The sequence below is a fragment of the Zygosaccharomyces rouxii genome (assembly GCF_000026365.1).
Source record: "Zygosaccharomyces rouxii strain CBS732 chromosome A complete sequence".
In the NCBI taxonomy this organism is placed as follows: Eukaryota; Fungi; Ascomycota; class Saccharomycetes; order Saccharomycetales; family Saccharomycetaceae; genus Zygosaccharomyces; species Zygosaccharomyces rouxii.
The window spans coordinates 918385-937318 of NC_012990.1; the positions used below are offsets into that span (position 1 = coordinate 918385).

At 39.2% G+C, this 18934-nt stretch overlaps 8 protein-coding genes across 8 annotated transcripts; 4 read left to right on the plus strand and 4 right to left on the minus strand.

Annotated features, from left to right (window-relative positions):
* Window positions 1–721: 721 nt before the first annotated feature.
* Window positions 722–4069, plus strand: SAG1 (Sag1p; the record flags this gene model as incomplete). Its single annotated transcript, XM_002494818.1, has 1 exon — window positions 722–4069. The coding sequence occupies one exon, from the start codon at window positions 722–724 to the stop codon at window positions 4067–4069; it is 3348 nt and encodes a 1115-aa protein (XP_002494863.1).
* A 687-nt stretch (window positions 4070–4756) lies between these two features.
* On the plus strand, window positions 4757–6736 carry ZYRO0A11484g (uncharacterized protein; the record flags this gene model as incomplete). The annotated part of the gene is made up of 1 exon (XM_002494819.1): window positions 4757–6736. The coding sequence occupies one exon, from the start codon at window positions 4757–4759 to the stop codon at window positions 6734–6736; it is 1980 nt and encodes a 659-aa protein (XP_002494864.1).
* A 161-nt stretch (window positions 6737–6897) lies between these two features.
* On the minus strand, window positions 6898–8568 carry ALG8 (dolichyl-P-Glc:Glc1Man(9)GlcNAc(2)-PP-dolichol alpha-1,3-glucosyltransferase; the record flags this gene model as incomplete). The annotated part of the gene is made up of 1 exon (XM_002494820.1): window positions 6898–8568. One exon carries the CDS (start codon window positions 8566–8568, stop codon window positions 6898–6900), a length of 1671 nt encoding a protein of 556 aa, XP_002494865.1.
* Window positions 8569–8754: 186 nt separating this feature from the next.
* On the plus strand, window positions 8755–10707 carry VPS5 (sorting nexin 1; the record flags this gene model as incomplete). Its single annotated transcript, XM_002494821.1, has 1 exon — window positions 8755–10707. One exon carries the CDS (start codon window positions 8755–8757, stop codon window positions 10705–10707), a length of 1953 nt encoding a protein of 650 aa, XP_002494866.1.
* Window positions 10708–10794: 87 nt separating this feature from the next.
* Window positions 10795–13233, minus strand: TRZ1 (tRNase Z; the record flags this gene model as incomplete). Its single annotated transcript, XM_002494822.1, has 1 exon — window positions 10795–13233. The coding sequence occupies one exon, from the start codon at window positions 13231–13233 to the stop codon at window positions 10795–10797; it is 2439 nt and encodes an 812-aa protein (XP_002494867.1).
* A 515-nt stretch (window positions 13234–13748) lies between these two features.
* GYP1 (GTPase-activating protein GYP1) lies at window positions 13749–15593 on the minus strand (the record flags this gene model as incomplete). Its single annotated transcript, XM_002494823.1, has 1 exon — window positions 13749–15593. The coding sequence occupies one exon, from the start codon at window positions 15591–15593 to the stop codon at window positions 13749–13751; it is 1845 nt and encodes a 614-aa protein (XP_002494868.1).
* Window positions 15594–16637: 1044 nt separating this feature from the next.
* Window positions 16638–17612, plus strand: MTD1 (methylenetetrahydrofolate dehydrogenase (NAD(+)); the record flags this gene model as incomplete). Its single annotated transcript, XM_002494824.1, has 1 exon — window positions 16638–17612. The coding sequence occupies one exon, from the start codon at window positions 16638–16640 to the stop codon at window positions 17610–17612; it is 975 nt and encodes a 324-aa protein (XP_002494869.1).
* A 107-nt stretch (window positions 17613–17719) lies between these two features.
* On the minus strand, window positions 17720–18857 carry RPF2 (rRNA-binding ribosome biosynthesis protein RPF2; the record flags this gene model as incomplete). The annotated part of the gene is made up of 2 exons (XM_002494825.1): window positions 17720–18776; window positions 18844–18857. 2 exons carry the CDS (start codon window positions 18855–18857, stop codon window positions 17720–17722), a joined length of 1071 nt encoding a protein of 356 aa, XP_002494870.1.
* Window positions 18858–18934: the final 77 nt, after the last annotated feature.

Below are 18934 nucleotides of genomic sequence, written 5' to 3' on the forward strand. Positions count from 1 at the left end.
GTATGTATGTGTTTTTTGGCGGTTAAAGTAGTAAAAGAATTAAGGAAAAACAATCTAGCTTAAACTAAAACAAGATACAGAGAAACAAAAGGATTAGGAAGAAATAATACAAGACAATGCTGATTTCCTACTTCTCATTTACAGATTAGCTCTACATTTGTCTGCCACTCCAATTATGCCGTGTTTTATTCATGGAGAAGTCTTGAGTTACCGAAGTACAACTCATAGGCCCATTGGTTGAAGGATCAAGAACTCTAGAGAATACACAAGGTAGCTGTTAATTGATTTATTGAATTCATTTGTTTTATCTCTAATGAAGTCTCAGACAAAATTTAATGTGTTCCTCTTAAGAGACCTCAATTCTGAACGATTGCTGAACCAATAAGGTAACATGGTTTGAAGTGATCACTCACTCAACAAGTTGTCGATTAAAAAGAAGATTAGATCAAGTTTCAAATATCCTTTCAAATCCGCAAGAGGTGAGAGGTTTCGGATTTTTACTTGGGTTCGACTGACATTAGCATTGTAGAAGCATGCATGTAACACACACATCATTAGGTAACGTTGGCTTCAGGTGTTACTTTTGGGACTCTATGATGGAACCCACCTAAATCTCTATAAAAGAGATGGTCCTTTTTACCTCATCCTAGATTCCTAGCATATGATGGGCCACATTAATACTGATAACTAGAATAATCCACTCCAGAGAAAGTTTTATCCCATGTATAAGACCTTCAATTCCATTCGTTCAATATTGTTTCTTCTTTGCCTAGCATGGCACACGTTCGCTAAAGAAATTAATGGAGTTTCATTTTCTGGTCTAAAATTCACTCCTTTGAGTTCTTTACACTATCCCCATCAAGGTTGGTCTGCTTCATTTGATTTCGAAATCGAGAATGGATCTTCCGTATCTAAAGGCGATTACTTTACTCTCAATTTCCCCACTGTGTATCGTATTAAATTTGACGATAACAAATTGACCACCAATGCTACTTTACAAGACGGTTCAGAAGCATTTGAATGTTTTGCCGCGCAACAGGCCGCCTATAAAAATGAGGATACTGTTTTCAAATGTGTAGCCATTCAGGGCCTAAGCTCATATTCCTCATTATCAGGATCTCTTTCTTTTGGCTTAAGCTTTAGCAGTGGTGGTTCTTCTTATGAGTATGAAATGCAAAATGCAGATAAATTCCATAGCGGCACTATGCAAGTTTCACTCGCAGATCAACTTTCTGCTTCAGTAGAGTTTGACTCCGCAAATTTCACCAAAGATATCTATACCATTGGACGTAGCACTACTTTTAATAGCTTAGAAAGTTATTATCTTGGTATGAGCTGTCCCAATGGATATTTGCTAGGTGGTACTCAAACGATCAATTACGATAGAGAAAACAAGGGGTATGATCTGGATTGTTCATCGGTTCAAGTATATTTATCTGATCAGTTCAATGATTGGTCGCTGCCCCTAAAAGGTGACAACGCAAATGCTAAAGTAGATTGTTCTGATGACACTTTGAAAGTAAATATGAACGAGGCCAAGCCGAATCAGAAGCTTTGGATAAATGCCCTGCAAGATGTTTCTGCCGGTGTCAATACTATTCAACACGAGGTGCATTTACAATACTCTTGTTCTGATACGGAACAGAAAACCACATATAGTACCCAGTTTAGTACCGTGGTTGAATATACAATTTATCAGGCTAGCGATTCGGGTACTTTGTCCGGTCTAACTGCGACTTCAGCCTCTAGTTCGTCGCCGGTAGTTACAACCCCAACAATTACGTCCACGATAACTACTGGCTGGACTGGAACTTATAATACCACGTACTCTACCGGCTCAACAGAATTGAGCGGTAGCGGCGATGTTCCCACAGAAGAGATTATTTACTATGTGGAAACGCCTTCGGAGAGTAGCGTTCCTCAGACTACCACTACTACTACCACTACCGGCTGGACTGGGACTTATACCACAACATATTCTACTGGCTCAACAGAACTGAGCGGTAGCACTGGTGCACCAACAGAAGAGATTATTTACTATGTGGAAACGCCTTCGGAGAGTAGCGTTCCTCAGACTACCACTACTACTACCACTACCGGCTGGACTGGGACTTATACCACAACATATTCTACTGGCTCAACAGAACTGAGCGGTAGCACTGGCGCACCAACAGAAGAGATTATTTACTATGTGGAAACACCTTCGGAGACTGTCACCCCTCAGACTACTACTACCACCACTACCAATATTTGGTCAGGTTCCTACACAACAACGTACTCCACTGAATCTACTAGCCTATATTTCAGCACTGGAGTACCCATGGAAGAGGTAATTATATATGTCGAGACACCGGAATCTAAGGTTGCCCCCTCTTCTTCCACTCCACAAAGTAAAACAACTGTCACGAGTACCACGACGACCGGTTGGACCGGAAAGTACAACTCCACTTATTCCACTGCTTCCACTATTCTAGTTGGTAGTACTGGAATTCCAACAGAGGAAATTATCTATTATTTTGAGACGCCAGAAACTCAATTATTCAATACAAGTTCAACACCAGCCCCATCGTCAAGTACAACTATAGGAATAGTCACAACTACTACCACAACCACCACTGGATGGACAGGTACATACACTACCACCTATCTCACTGCGTCAACAAGCCTCGGCGGCAACACTGGGACTTTGACAGAAGAGATAATTTATTACGTGGAGACTCCAAATACAACAGTATTCCCTCCTCCCTCTACTTCCGTTACATCTAAAGCTAATATAACTTCCTCAACATCACAGATATCATCCACATCATGGTCTTCCAAGGTGAATTTGACGTCATCGACCCCTCACCTTGTGACTTTATCAACCACAGATTTAAATTCCACGTACCTCACCACTTGCGATTGTTCTGAGTCCGTCCCAACCATCAACTGGTCCTCTTCGAGTACTTCCAATACTATCACTTCGGTGCCGCCGTCGGAAACAAGTTACGTTCCGCAATCTTCCTCGGCTAGCGTTTCGAAATCCAGTCTCAACATTACCAGCACTTCTTCGCCATCAGCATCCATTCAGTCCATTAGCACCTTACCTTCACCAACTTCCTCTGATGTTTTCAACTCTACAATCTCACCATCTCTCCCAGTGTCGTCTTTCAGTACTTTAAGTACCTCGAGTGCTCAGAATTCCATTAATTCTACACATGTGACGACGACAACTCCAACTGCTGAAACATTTTTTAGCACAACCGCCAACTCTACCGGCTCAAATTACCTCACCTCTTCAAGGCCTATCAGCACGTCTTCGGTTGAAACCACCAGCGTTACAAACTCTACGAGTGTGCCCCCTGCCATTACTTCGAATCCTATTATCACCAGTCCTTGGGTCACTGCAACGGCTACCACATTACAATCAAGAACAGAGGCTTCTTCCACGAGTGTCGGCAATTTTTCTAGTACTACCAGTGCTGCAACATTGACTCCAACAACTGAAGCCTCTTCTACAATTATCGCCGATTCATCGACAACGCCTGTCACTTCTGTGGCAATCCCATCTTCTACTTCAGCAACACTTTCTACAGACTCCGCAACGACATCCACAAGTCCCATAATCCCAATAGCAGCTTCCTCTTCATCGAGTTCAAGCTCTTCTTCAGCACCTTCCTCCGGTTTTTCGTCTGCCGCCGCGGTTTCCACTACTCCGTCTCCCAGTTCCTCTGGGGGCCGTTTCTCTCTGGGATTGTCGTTGGATCAGGGCTCAATTGCACAGATACCAATTGCTCAGTCATCAACACCTTGCTCCACTTCCACTAAAATTTCCACTGCTACAGTAACTGTTACCAAGAATTCCACAACTACAAAGCATGTTACAGCCCCTGTAACACATACCGTTACTCAGAAAGTTAGCGACTGCCATTGCCCAGTAGAATCTCATCAGTCCTCATTGGAACCATATTTTAATAATAACTCTTCGGATACAGGCCCTAGCATAGCTCCCTATAGTGGTCAAGGATTAGTCCTAAAGAGGGGCAACAGTATTACAGCTCTCATAGGCGTGCTGTTATTCATACTTTAAAAAAAATAATAAATGGACTTATTAAGATTAAGCGCTCAAAATTCATCTGTGCTGGGAGCGGGTTGCCGCCCAATAGATTTTTCATTTTGCGTATACCTACTAAATGCTGTGGAGTTATTTACATCGATGTTTCGCTGTCTCATCTCTAATAAATTCCTGAATGTAGGCTTTAACACATTCTTGGCAAGGTTCTCGGCTTCATTTACAAATAGAATGTGTTCAATTGACCGGTAAGACTTACTGTGCTAATTACGTCTCAGTTGTCTCAGCTGCATTCTTGGCAGCTAAAACCGGAGATGTTACTCAATAACCTTAGGCAAATATTGCACCAATGATAAATAGCGCCAACGTATAATTATACAAGTAAGCAATTGCTGATCAACATCGGTATAACCTTCGCTTATTCCCGCGGATATCTGTATCCAAGACGTATCACGTGACCAAAAGAGATCTAACGCGTTGACGCGTAATTTACCCAATCAGGTAACTGCAGGTAATTTCGATTCTTCTTGAGGTAAAAAATTCTTCAAAGCAACCGCGTGTCAGATTATTAAAGGAAGAACCGTTGAAAGATTTCTACTTCCCAACTGGAACTCACATCCCAATCCCTCAAAGGTTGAAGATCAGAAACAGCGTTAGAGATCGTTGGTTGGAGGCCGATATCGATATCGATAGATTGGTAATATCATGGAAAAGCCCGTAAGGAAAAGAGGTAGACCACCGATCACTAAGGATTATGCAAATCCTTTAGAAAGTCCTATGGCACATTCTTCATTAAGGATGCAGAGACAAGGTGCTCAAGTTTTCCAAAGGCCAACTATGAAAGTCGGATCTGTGACGCCATCACCAAAAAATCGCTCATTTTCAAATTCTGGTATTGGTAATGGTGCTAATAATAATACTATGGGTAACAATAGTGGTAGCACCTTAGTAGAGAGCGGATCTCAACCCGGATCTTCTACTAAAAAAGCAAGATATAGAGGTGTTATATTGTCAACACCTACCAAATGGCCCGCTGGCGGGAAAAATGATAATGGTACTGGTTCAACGGGGACACCAACACCTTCTTCTAGTGATAGCGTTTTTTGTTCAGCTTCCAAATTAGCTTTGAAAAGCTCGCCGCCATTATCGACTTCGCCTTTGAAGGATGAAAATGATGAAAATAGTAGTAATAACATCAAGAACAATTTTTCAACTGCAAAAAGGGCTGGTCCCAATTTTACAAATTCATCATCATCACAGCAGTTCAAATTTTCATTGACAATTGGTGAAAATGGTAGAGCTTCAATTGCAGGTTCATCATCACAGGATTCGACACCTTGTAAATCTAATGATCCTCAACAACTTAATAGTGATGGTCAAGATAATAGGGAAGATCTTGGATTACAGACTTTTGAGAAAAGAAAAGTTTTAACACTTTTAAAGCAAATGCGTAATGATGCCGCACCGCCATCACCCTCAAATACTGTCTCAAGAGTTAAGAAACCAAAGCATAATCATAAAAAGCAGAATTCGTATGGTGAAACAGAATTGCCGCCAATATTGGAATCATGCGCGGGTGTGAATTCTGGCACTAATGTAGGTGGTAAATCTCCAAAGGCTCCACCAGTTTGGACTCAATCCCCGCAACCACCTTCAACACCAAAGACTTCGTTTTCAATCAGAACTGGTTTTACTCCAAATATTGGTATCGATCAAGTTCTTTTGGATGTAGTTGCATCTCCCAAGAGTGCGGGTCCTACAGAAAACCCACTAAACTACGGTTATTTATCCAATATGATCTCATTATCACCAAGAACTAAATCGCCAGAATTTCCTCAACAAGAACAATCTCAGCGACAATCTCAACAAGATCACCAAGAATCTCAACAGCAACAGCAACAGCAACAGCAACAACAACAGCAGCAGCAGCAGCAACAACAAAAGGATGAAGAACAACAGAAACAAAAACAACAAACTCAACAACAGTTCGTTTTCAAGTTTTCAGGTGCAGATCCGCTATTGCTCACGGATGACGCTGATGGTAATTGGTCAGAGATAATCTATAACCATTTGCAAAATTCTCCCCGTCCTCAAATCTGCTTCAATACACCACCATCATGGGTAAACTTTGGCTCACCCAGAGCAGCAGGTTTTACACCACAGGCAAGAAGAGATTCCACATCTCAATCCGCCTTAGAGAATGATCCATCAAAATCAATTAAAGGGCTTTCTCAGGTAAATCGTCGTGATAGTATTATAAATTTAAGTTCATCTCCCCCACGTCGGGAGTTGTTCCCAGCCTCGCCTTTAAGGCGCCCGTCTTTACCCTATAGTACAACTTTAACGCCAAGAATTACAACAAACACGACAACAGTAGCGGGTAATCATAACGATAAATTGGTTCCTGAACCATCAACCCCGAGAGGCCAAGAAGTACAATTACCGGCAATGATCGAATGTACCCCACTAATCCAACAGACAATGAATGGTTCATTAACTACTAAATATCTCTCCAACGTTTTATCAAATACCGCAAATGGTACAAATGCCAATGGTATTAATGATTGCGGTGCATTCGCCGAGGCTGCTTTGCCAGTTAAAGATCCAATAAGACATTTATCTTCACCAGGAGGAGAGCAAGAGGACGCTAGAGCTGCCCTAAAGAAACTCATCGCAGAGCGATAATTTTCCTTTTGCAACCAATGATAGACATTAATCTCTATTTTTTCCCCCTTCTTTCTGCACTACGAATCATTTTATTTCTTTTATTTACTTCTTAGCGGGACTTATCGCGGATGTAATAATTGTGTATTCAATACTTTTTCACATAACTATATTTTTTCATATTATTCCCAAAGTGGTTCATCAAAATTGTATAACCAGGATAATCCAGCCCATGAACCGATAATTCCTAACGAACAGTAAACGCTGTAACTCATTAGACTAACGAATTCAAATTTCTGGAAAAGAGGATATCTCCATTTCATCATATCAAGGAATTGAACTCCAAGCACCAATGGTAATAATAGATAGATGTAAATCATAGAGAGACGATCTAAAAAGAAAACTCTCCTTTCAACACTTGATGATAAAAAGGTTGTCTTTCTCAATGCATAGAAATAAATCATACACCAAACCAATGTATAAAGACATTTGAGCAGGAAGTCTTGATTTTCGTACAATAATGGGAATAATGAGACATAACCTGAAGCCGCCAATAGCATATACGAAGTCAAAAGCCTTCTATCACAAGCCACCAAAAATGAAAATGGTACAATAGCTAACATGATAGCCTTTTCATGAACGTGCCAACCAAATAAGTAGGACGCTAATCCGCAAAGGGTCAGAGAACCAATAAATCTCTTGTACGAAGGGTCAAATAAGACAGGGATCACTGCCAAGACTTGGTAAAATGCCGTTAGGGCAAATGTCAATTTTGGTGTAATTTGAGGTAAAATCACGAAGAAGACGTCTTGAACCAAACCTTTAGTACCGTTATTATTCTGCGCAATACGCTGTTTAATCTCATCAATAGTTGAAGGAATCAATGGAGGTTGAATAAACTTGGAAGTAAACTGATGCACGTAGGGCAATTTCAACATGACTACAGTTAAAATCTTATCCAAAAATGAATACAGAGCCCAGAAGTTGGGAGCCCAATAGGCATGAGTCAATCCCCTAGAAAAGGGAAATAACCTGGTGAGAACTTGCGGTAAATCTTTGACGAAAGGTCCAAAACAAAGCGCAAATACACCAATGACAATACTACCCAACTGGAACAGGTGTCTCCATTTAACGATGAAGATTAAATCTTTATAGCTTTTAAATTTGAAATCTTGGAAGTTCAAGCAGTAAGCCCTTAGTAAAAAGACAAAATAGCATGGCGCCAAATATAAAAAGATGTGCTTGAAACACAGGGCCACAGAATAGAAAGTTGCACACCAAAGGTATTTACCGCGTTTAGCCGCCACTATGGATGCAATCAAAATGGCAAAGAGAAATCCATTGTACTGGAAATGAATGTGGTCCACAATTAGGAAAGCTGGCGAGAGGACAATGCTAGAAGCAATGACAAAGCTTTGCGTCCTTTCAGTAACACTACTCGTGTTAATGAAAACTTGTAAGACGACAAATAGCAGGATTTCACTTAATATAACGGTACTCCTTTGGAAAACCAGCGTTGACCAACCGAATTGACCCTTATCGACAATTTCAAGGCATCCATCTTGCTTCACTGTTCCAGGTACAAATTGTGATAAAAACCATTCAAAATATGCGAAAAATGGCGGATAGTCAAGAGTCCATTGGCTGGTAGCCTCATAATACCATTGGCGCAGTGGTAAATTATGAGTAATGGCTAACCAATTCCTATGAACATCAAAATCTGTACTGAAATAATCAGGAATCAACAGTATTTTCAATACCAAAGACGCAATCCAAAAATTCCAAAGGGAAAACCGTCGTGTACCCATTGCAGCTAACTGCTCTTGCTTGTTCAATTGACGCCCACTTTTCATCCTATCAGACCCTCTTGGTTGGTACTGCCTGCTTTCTATACTTGGGTTAATCTTGCTTATTGTTACTGGCCCTTGTTCAAGAGAAAAATCCTCAAGAGTCGATTGATATCAACAACACTTCTTAACAAACCTTTACCCAAAATAAAAATAAGAACAAAAAAGAATTGATTTAAAAGGAGCTTCCAAATGGATTACGACGATGATTTGAATGCTCCAGTTTGGGATGACCTAAATCCCCCAAAACAAGCTTCAGTTCCAGAATTAAGTGACACCTTTGCTGACTTGAATACAGATGAAGCGAACCAGGGAGAAGAAGAAGAGGAAGACGAAGGTGTTAACAGTGGCGAGGAGACTCATACTGCTGAACATGAGAATTCAGACAACCTTCTGAACACACTGGCACCTCAAGAGGATCCATTGGTGGATTTACAGACTGCTAACGAAGCATCGATTCTTTCATCACCAACAAAAGGTGCTGACGATCCGCTTTTCTCTGCATCTACATATCAGCCATTGGTGTTTGGCGATACTAATGATCAAGACCTTTCGCAATCGACACCTGTGCTTTCATCAGCAGCTAGGAAAAGTGGGAAACCACGCATGTTGTTCAATTCGGCTAGAATGCGTCGCCGTCCCTTGGATAAGAAGGCTAGTAATACTACAACTACCACCACTGTCACTAATAATAATGCCAACTCTGAAGTAGCAGATCCACTGGGTAAGATCAAGAAAGAGACTGAAAAAAAGGTGGATGAGGGTCCCATATCGGTGACTTCCAACAATACAACAAAGAGTAAAAGTATTATCGATCAGGTGGAGGAACCACTTTTCAAAGTACCAGCGAGAAGGAATATAAGTGAGAATCAATTGGAATCAAATGAAACCCAAGTCCAAAAGCAACAAGAACAGAACCAAGATGAAGAGCGCGAACCGGTAAATTTTTACATAGAGGTCAAAGATCCGGTTAAAGTAGGTGAATTGACATCGATGCATGTGGAATATACAGTGGTCGTAGAATCAGAACTTTTGGAAACGCGATATGCTCAAGTAAATAGACGATACAGGGACTTCAGGTGGCTTTACCGTCAATTGCAAAGTAATCATTGGGGTAGAATAATCCCACCACCACCGGAGAAACAAAGTGTTGGTAGATTTAAGCAGGATTTCATTGAAAATAGAAGATTTCAAATGGAAAAAATGTTACAGAAAATTGCTAGCAGTCCAGTTTTACAATCTGATTTGGATTTTATTTTGTTTTTAACAAGCAACAATTTTAATTTCGAATCCAAACATCGTGAGCACACGACTGGATCCAATGCTTCTCGTGATAGTAACGATCTTTCAGAAATTCATATTAGTGAAATTGAATTGTTAGGAGCAGAGGATGCTGCTGTTGTTTTGAAAAATGGTGGATTAGATGGCGAGTCTCAAAAGAGATTTTTAAGCCTTTCGTTTTCATCATTACCCAAATATAATGAAACGGATGAATATTTTATCGATCAGTATAAGTTAACAGAAAGCTTAGAGGAACGCCTGAAACAGTTAAACAAATCCCTAGACTTGGTGGATTCGGAAAGGAATGAGCTGGCCTCGGTTACAGAAGAATTTTCAAAGACAATAGATTCGTTGGCCGAATTGGAAGTTACAAGGCAAAACGTTGAAATTTTAACCAATTTCGCTGATACTCATAGGCGCATAAGGGAATCATTGGAGAGAAGTTCTTTACAGGAATCTCTTACTCTGGGGGTTACGCTCGATGAGTACATTAGATCACTGGCAAGCGTAAAGGCAATTTTCAATCAAAGAGCTCGCTTAGGCCATTATTTGGTCATTGTAGAGACTGATTTTGCCAAAAAACAATCGCTCTTGGAAAAGTTACCACAAAACTCCACTTCCCAAAGTAATATCGATAAGATCAACAGTGCTAAAAGGGAATATCAAACTCTACAGAGAAGATGCAAATCTGTAAAAAAAAGATGGCAAGAAGTGGGTGATTGTATCAAGAAAGAATTGGCCAATTTTGAGATAGAAAAAGTGAAAGATTTTAGAAACAGTCTGGAAATTTTCCTCGAATCCGCTATCGAATCCCAAAAAGAATGCATCGAACTGTGGGAAACTTTCTACCAGAACAACCTGTAAGAGAAAGAGATGAATCAACGAAATTAAAGAAAGATTGATTATTTACATGCAAATACACATTTAATTGTTTTAAAGCACCCGACTAAATCAAGACTGACTCTCATCTTCCTCCTCTTGTTTCTCCTCCATGAATACTTGATTCAATTGATCAAATACGGATTCTTGTTCACCCAGCGTCTCATAGTCTACAATCATACCATCGAAGGCATAGCAATATTCTTTAGCCAAAATTTTTATGTTATCGTTAACTTGAGGAGCCTTCGGATATCTTTGAGAAAAATGAGTTAAAATCAATTTTTGGGCATTCATTTCATTTGAAACTTCAATGGCTTCATTTATAGTACAATGCTTTTTCTTGATAGCGTCTTCAATTAATTCGTTATCAAGAGTAGCTTCATGGATCAAAAGATCCGAATTCTTACCAATATCCTTTGAAAAATGCTCTATGTTGGGTCTAGTATCACCAGAGTAGGACATCTTGAATAATTTCTTTGAAGAAGATGACATGAAAAATGAAATGGTATTGGAATAGGCCCAATCACAATGCTTAGCCCTACAGGTTTGCATGTTGAAAATACGAAGATCCTTGTACATCTTTTTAATGGTGTCCAAATCCCTTAATGATGAATTACTATCGATTTCTAATTTCCTTCTCTTTTTATCTGCAGATTCAAGACCATCGGCATACTCTTCCAGAGGTATTGGTTTGGTTTCCCTTCTCACGTATGATCCATTAACAAAATGTTCACAACTAATGTAACGAATACGATTTAATAAATTTGCATCCTCCAATAATAACCATTCATTTATGAAGCGGTTGTACTGCCATGGAGTTATCACGTAAATAACCTCGTCATCATCTTGATGATATTTGAACCATTCTTTCAAAATGCTAATAATACCTAAGTGGTGATCAGCGTGCAAATGACTTAGGTACATCATCTTCATATTCTTAAAAATCTTGCAAACAGTAGTACTGGGGAAATGTCTTCTTATAGTTCCTAAAGTATTTTCACCAGCGTCTAACAGTATGATTCTACTATCAATATTACCAGTTTCTGTTTTGTAAGGGATCTTTAAAAGAGTTGAAAGAACGTTTCTGTATTTTGAAGGCAGTGCACTCCCTGTTCCCAATGTGATAGCTTCAACATTACTCTTCTTTTCCGGTGTATCAAAGTTATCAACACCTTGTTGTTCAGTAACTATTTTTTCAAATGAAGTTGATGGTAGATTTAGAGGTTTAACATGTCTTCGATATGCAAAATCCCATGACCAATCAGGACAGTTGTTTTCAATCTTGATCCTCATTGACTCTTCCCCCTTGGTGAAAGATTCGATCTGAGTAACCGAACCTTGAGTGAAAGGATGAACATTTTCACTAGGAATAGTTGACCTTAACGGTTCCTCTTGTGATTGCGACAGTGTAGTTCCGCGATCCGTTGGCTTACTGAAACATTCATAGAATTCTTTGGACAGAATCGAATTTGACTGAGGTAAGTTGAAATTTTGAACCATCAATGCCTTTAATTTGAGTACAGTCAAAGCAGCACCTTTAAACACAATGGTATTGGGACAAACCTTTGGATGAGAAACAAACATTTGTACGTCATTACCAAAAAGTTCCATTGACTTAATGAGATTATCATTAATAGTAACATCTCCTCCCAAAAAAAAATAAACGATACCCAAATCTTCGCAGTCGTACTCCTTAAACTTTTCTCTAAATCCTTCAATGTAAGAATCATCCGGAATATCCAGAATCAAAACTCTCGGAAACTGTCTTTGTTTCTCCAAGACCTGTTCTGGAGTAATTTGAGAGCCGTCATCTAAAGTAATCGACTGACCAGATGCTAATTTACCAAAGGAAGGGCCTTTAGGTACACCTAATTTAGCCGCTATATCAGGCCTAAACTTACCTCTAACAGGTTCGAACACGATTTCATAACAGGTGGAAGTCCTTGGTACACTGAATTGTGTCGGTAGTTCAACATTTAAAAATGGATCAGAAGAAGGATCGTATCTAGAGGTAGGTCCATTTTTGGGGAACATATTGGCGACTATAGATTTTAATGCCATATTTTGCCTTTCGTTGAAAACCAAATTATCGTTGCCGCCAGACTGAGGAACTATGATCGATTTAACTCTTAAGAGGCCGTCACTATAGATTTCTTGATCTTTCATAGCGTCTGTCTGTAGCGAAATACCAAATCTGAATACGAAATATCTCCACGTAGAAACCACATAATTAATCAAATCACCACCGTGATGCAATTTCAAATTTGCCTTACCTTGATCTGCAACAGTAAGAATCATACCTGGTAGCCCACCCAAACTATTCCAATTCAGTTCACCTGTAAGGAATATATCTTGCAATTTACCAATTCTAGTACGACTTTCTGTTAAGCATCTTTGGGAGCCCTCTGCCATTTTACCAAAGAAATAACGATCTCCATGATGGGATTGTAATAGAAGTAATGGATGACTCGTATCAGAGGTTGGATGTGCTACAGTGGTAAGGTAGAACATCGATGAGAATCTGAGAGAGTTTTGAAATTCTTTATGCTTTTGATCCTTCTCTGAAATTGAGTTAGAACTCTTCCACCTAATATGAGATAAGTAAATACCTAAAGTAGGATCCAAAGGTCTTCCCAAACGACTTCTAATGGTCAAAGACTTGAAGAATGTCACTTTGAATGTAGGTTTTTATGTACTAGTCCCAGTACTTACTGAAATTTTTCTATTGAAGGAACGTTCTTAAAAAGATCTTCGTTGAAATAGGACCAAAAAACACCAATACCACAAGCTTTTCGAAGAACTTGATGGTTTCTTAAATCGTTACTCCAAGAAATTATATGAAATCTAGATACACTGTTATTTGATCCAATGTGACGTCCGAATAACACAAACTCAACTTAGCACAGTTACCAGTAAGTGTAAAAAAGAACAAAAAAAAAAAAAAAAAAAAAAAAAGTTCACCCCGCGGTAAGCTTTACCAGTATTAGTACATTTTTATTCCTGAAATTGCTAGTGTCAATGCATCGCTACTGCCAATGGGAAGTTGCGTCTTTATAAAGAGATTGCCAGATATATGCTTCGCTCAGTAACATTTCGATGTCAGTCTCTTTCCAATTTCTGGTTGGTGGATTCTGCAAAAAAGTAATGATGTTTTGGAAGTCCATATCAATTAGTTGGTCACTCCACCTTATCAGAAATGCTGCACATACGAATACGTGAAATTCATTCAAGGAAGAACGTCTTAATCTTGGTAAATCTTCACTTGAACCTTTTGAAGTTGTACTAGGTGATGTAAAAGATTGAAAAGTCATGGATGCCGGCTCCGTTGGTGTTCGTGGTGGTCCTGTATCAGACATCATAGCTGCAGCCGATGATGACGTCTCTAGAGAAGTTTCTGATAAGTAAGTATCCCACATTCTAATCACTGTACTCATCTGAAATTCTCTCATTAAGAGACAATTCATCCATCTAAATGCAAATTGAATGAACTCTACCTGTTCGGATTGGAAATGGTTGAAAAGATCCCGATCGATACGTTTTACTAATTGGCTCAAATTTTTGACCTGTTTTAAAATTCCTGGTTGTCCATGAATATAGTTATCTGTAATCTGTTCCAGCAGTTTTGTTAAGCACCAAAACGTATCGGCCTCCACATCATTTAATTGTGACTCTGTCAAATACGATTCCGGATCCAATTTCTCCACATCATCTATCTGAGACTGTGGTAAATATTCTGTAAGGAAAGTTTGGAAAAAAGGTGTCAATAGATCGTTAATACCTTGTACATACCCACTTGCCGGATGTCTAATGGCCCAAAGGTACAAAATTCTCTGTAAGGATCTTTGTACCGATTTAAATTGGTACAATGGTATGTGGGGGTTGGTTCTGGGAACGTCAATTTCTATCTGATGCCACGTCGGTACGTCCCTAGAGTGCTGTTCTGAGAAAACATGATCCAGGCCATCATGATACTCCTGTCTCTTTCTTTTCAACAGAGATTCTTGTCTCTTTGTATTTGCAGGCAAATATCCAATTAAGAGCTTCCATACTACAGGTCTTTGAGGTTTGGGGATCCCGTTCCAACTTATTTGCCTAAGTTCCTGCTGGTTGATAATGTGTTTATTCTTCAAGATACAATCAAATTTTGCCATCCTTTGAAGCATCGAAGTTAACTCCTGTGCTTCTCTCTCGTTCTCCACTTCTAACTGTGATCTCAGATCTGTGGTCAGAGTTTTTTGTAATTGGGGTAGCTGTGGGTATGAAAACGTAGAGCTTGCATTTTGATTTGCCATCGCCGTTGTGGAAGAGGTTGGCGTAGTCTTAACACTTGATGATCTTGTCACCTTCGGCGTGGCAGGCGAAGCCACACCGCCGTTGGTAATTATGGGGATAGGCATGTTGTAATCATCAATAACAGCACTCCAATCTTCATCTAAGTCCTTAAAATATTTATCACTTTTTCTGCTACTGCCACTACCACTACCGCTCCCACCTCCGCTGTCTCTATAATAAGAGGGGTTGTACTTGTTGGCAGATGTGTATGGCTTTGAAGAATCCGTACTTGTTCTTCTGCTACTAGCACTACCACCACCAGACGAAGAAATTGGCGTTGAGTACTTTAAGGGTGAATATGACGATGAGGACGATGAATTTTTTATAGCCGTCGTCTGTTGCTTCGCCATAGCATCGAAATTACCGTCTCCCGTATAACTACTATTCGATTTCGGTGAACTGGCTGATGAAATTCTCCATGATTTCATTAGAGAACTAACCAAGTTAGTACCACTACTTGCTAAACTGTATCCGTATCCATACGGGGAGCTACCGTGATCTTTTTGGTGCATCTCTTTTGAACTTGATCTAACTCCCATAATCGTCTAATCTAGAACACAGACGAATGAATACAAAAAGGTCTCAAAGGAGCCAGTAAAAAAAACCGTCAGGGAATAATTCCAAGCCCAGTACAGATATTTTTACACTGTTGTGATTGATTCCAACGCTAACGTGGGTTCTGTGAATTGATTCCTTGCTGATCAATGGGGCAGGAGTATTGTACTTTTGTATTGGCATCGTTTGTATTATTGTTACCAGCGCCTTCTCGTTCAAAACTTGTATGGGATCGAAAACCCTTATCACCACATACGAGGTGAGAAATAGCCATTGGATCAGAATAGAGAAACGATTTATAATTCGATATCTAGGCACCAATTCTCTCTGCTTATTTCACCGATGGATTCTGTTGAATTTTTCATATTTTTCCATGGTAAAACAGGCTTTTTCCACAATTATACGGCATTTTTTTGGGATTTGAGAATAACTGTACTTTTAGGTGTTTTCTAAAGGTGCAATTACGTTCTATCTTGCGTCAATAAGTGCCCAAGGTAGTGGAAATGGCTCTATTACGAGATTATCCAACAAGCATGTAATAATGTATAGTCCGGTGTCATTAGCACGTGACTCCGCTACCTCACTTCTCGAGACAAGATCTTAAATATTCAAGTATCGATCGAGCATCTGTTCACGATACCCATAAGTTGAAGGTATATGATGTCGATCTGTTCAGTACAATCGTTTTTGTCAATCTAGCTGACTCTCCTGTTATCTTTTTGACTCTTTACAATTTGTCCATTTTCAATATCTTGATGTAATTTTCAACATGAAAATTAAAATAAGATCACGGTTAATTAACATTAACAACTTTTTGCATTTAATACTTACTCATAATAAATCTGGATTCATTTCGAATTCAGACTCCTTTCTATTTCGCACGTTGTTCGGAGTTCTCTTGTCAAACATACTTATATATATAAATAATCTTTTCGAGCTGGTTTATTCCCTGCATACAAGTATAGAGCTATAACTGTGGGAAGTTTAGTGATTTCAAGAAAGACGAATACAAGGTAATAAGCACAATAATGTCAGATGCTACAGTTAGTAAACCAGGTGTGACAGTTTTAGCATCAAAAATCTCAAAAATATATGTGGAAGAAATCACTTCCAAGGTAAAAGCCATTCAGAATATTAGACCCCATGGTCCACTTCTAGTAGGATTTCTAGCCAATGATGATCCTGCAGCTGAGATGTATGCATCTTGGACTAAGAAAACTAGTGAAGACATGGGATTTCGTTATGAATTAAGAAGGATTGATGAGAAGGATTTTCTCGAAGAAGCCATTATTGAAGCCAATAGAGATCCTCAAGTCGATGGTATAATGGTTTACTATCCGGTATTTGGTAATGCACAGGATCAATATTTACAGCAAGTGGTAGCTAAGGAGAAAGATGTGGAAGGTATGAATCACGTTTACTACCAAAACATGTACCATAACATCAGATATTTGGATTCTGAAAATACATTAAAATCAATACTACCATGCACACCACTGGCAGTTGTCAAAATTTTAGAATACTTGAAAGTGTACAACAATCTTTTACCACAAGGTAACAGACTTTATGGTAAAAAATGTGTGGTTGTCAATAGATCGGAAATTGTGGGTAGACCGCTAGCGGCTCTGCTGGCGAATGACGGTGCAGTCGTCTATTCTGTCGATATTGACAACATTCAAAAATTTACTCGTGGTGAAGGTCTTAAATTTAAAAAGCACCATGTGGAAGATTTGGGAGCATTTTCCAAGGATCTTTTGAAACAGTGTTGTTCAGAAGCAGACGTGATCATTACCGGTGTACCTTCAGAATCTTACAAGTTTCCTACCGAATGTATTAAGGAAGGTGCAGTCTGCATAAATTTCTCATCTAATAAGAATTTTGATGAAACTGTCAAAAGCAAAGCTTCGCTGTACGTGCCCATGACTGGTAAGGTTACGATTTCCATGCTTCTAAGAAACATGCTGAGATTAATCGAAAACAGTGAGAAATTCAAGAATCCATGATAAGAACATTCTATATATTGTTATTATTAATATCATATACTAATACTATATTATACATACGGGAACAATTTTTTTTTCTATTCTTTTAAATTTTTTTGGGGGGTAAATCATTTTTTCTTCTGCCTCTTGGTGGAAGGTTCATCGATATCCTCAGCAGTGACAAATTCTTCGCCATAAGTGTCCTCTTCAGAATTTTCTGCCTCGTCATTCAACTCTTCACCATCGTTCAGCTCTTCCTCTTCATCATTTATATATTCTTCCACATCATCATCTTCTTGATCTTGATCAAATCTAGATTTCAAACCCTTCATCTTTCTCGTTTGTAATTTGTTCAAATCTTGCTTACCCATATGTATTCTACCGAGTTTGTCACCCATTGGATCCATATCAACGTTCTTAACGGTCTTGGTATTCAATTGCTTAGGTTTCCTACGTGCTTCCTTCTCCATTTCAGGTGATGGCGATTGGATTCTACCGATTTTGAAGTCAAATCTGGGTCCGGTCTCTTGCAATTCCACTCTTGGTAATTTACGACCACCTTGTTCACTTCTGTAAGTTCTCAATCTGTAAACTCTGAATAGAACATTTGGCAAAGGCTCACCATCTTGGAAATCACCTTGAAGTGTTACCGATATGACATGTTGTAGACCAGCGACATCGTACAAATCAGTAACTGTTCCTCTAAAGAAATCCAGAAACAAGGACTTGAGGTGCTTATAAACTGGGTGAGTATCAAATGCAGATCCTTGGAAGGAGAACATTGGTTTTAATCCGACTGCAAAAGTTTTAGCTTTGAAATCTTCCAACAGTTTGTAATTGTTAACAATCATCAATTCAACCATATCGTAGATCTTGTAGCCGAAAGTACGAACAAATGTCAAGTTGTTTCTACGCTTCTTAGAGGTCGTGGAAAGCACCAACAATGAACAGTCGTTCTTTTCACTAAAGAACTCCAATGGTGCAGGATCTTCAAAAGGTCTAATTTCATTCTTTCTATCAAATCTCTTCATATCTGGTTTCTTCAATGAACTTAAATCCACCATAGCATCATGCAGTAATTTGTTAGAAGTCTGGCCTGGAACGAATAATGCTTGTTTCACATTTTCTACAAGCTTTGGCTCCTTTTCCTTAAGAGCTCTCTTAGCCTTGGCGGTCTTGGGTTTTCTAGTTTGCTTTTAGTTAGTAACTAATATTCAGCTGAGAAGAGGAGGTGAAAAACATATAAACATACACTGTCCTAATCATCTTGATACTTTAAAGTGGTTTCACAAAGATCAGAATACACCACTATTATCGACGTAATTTGAACTGTTCGTTATGCG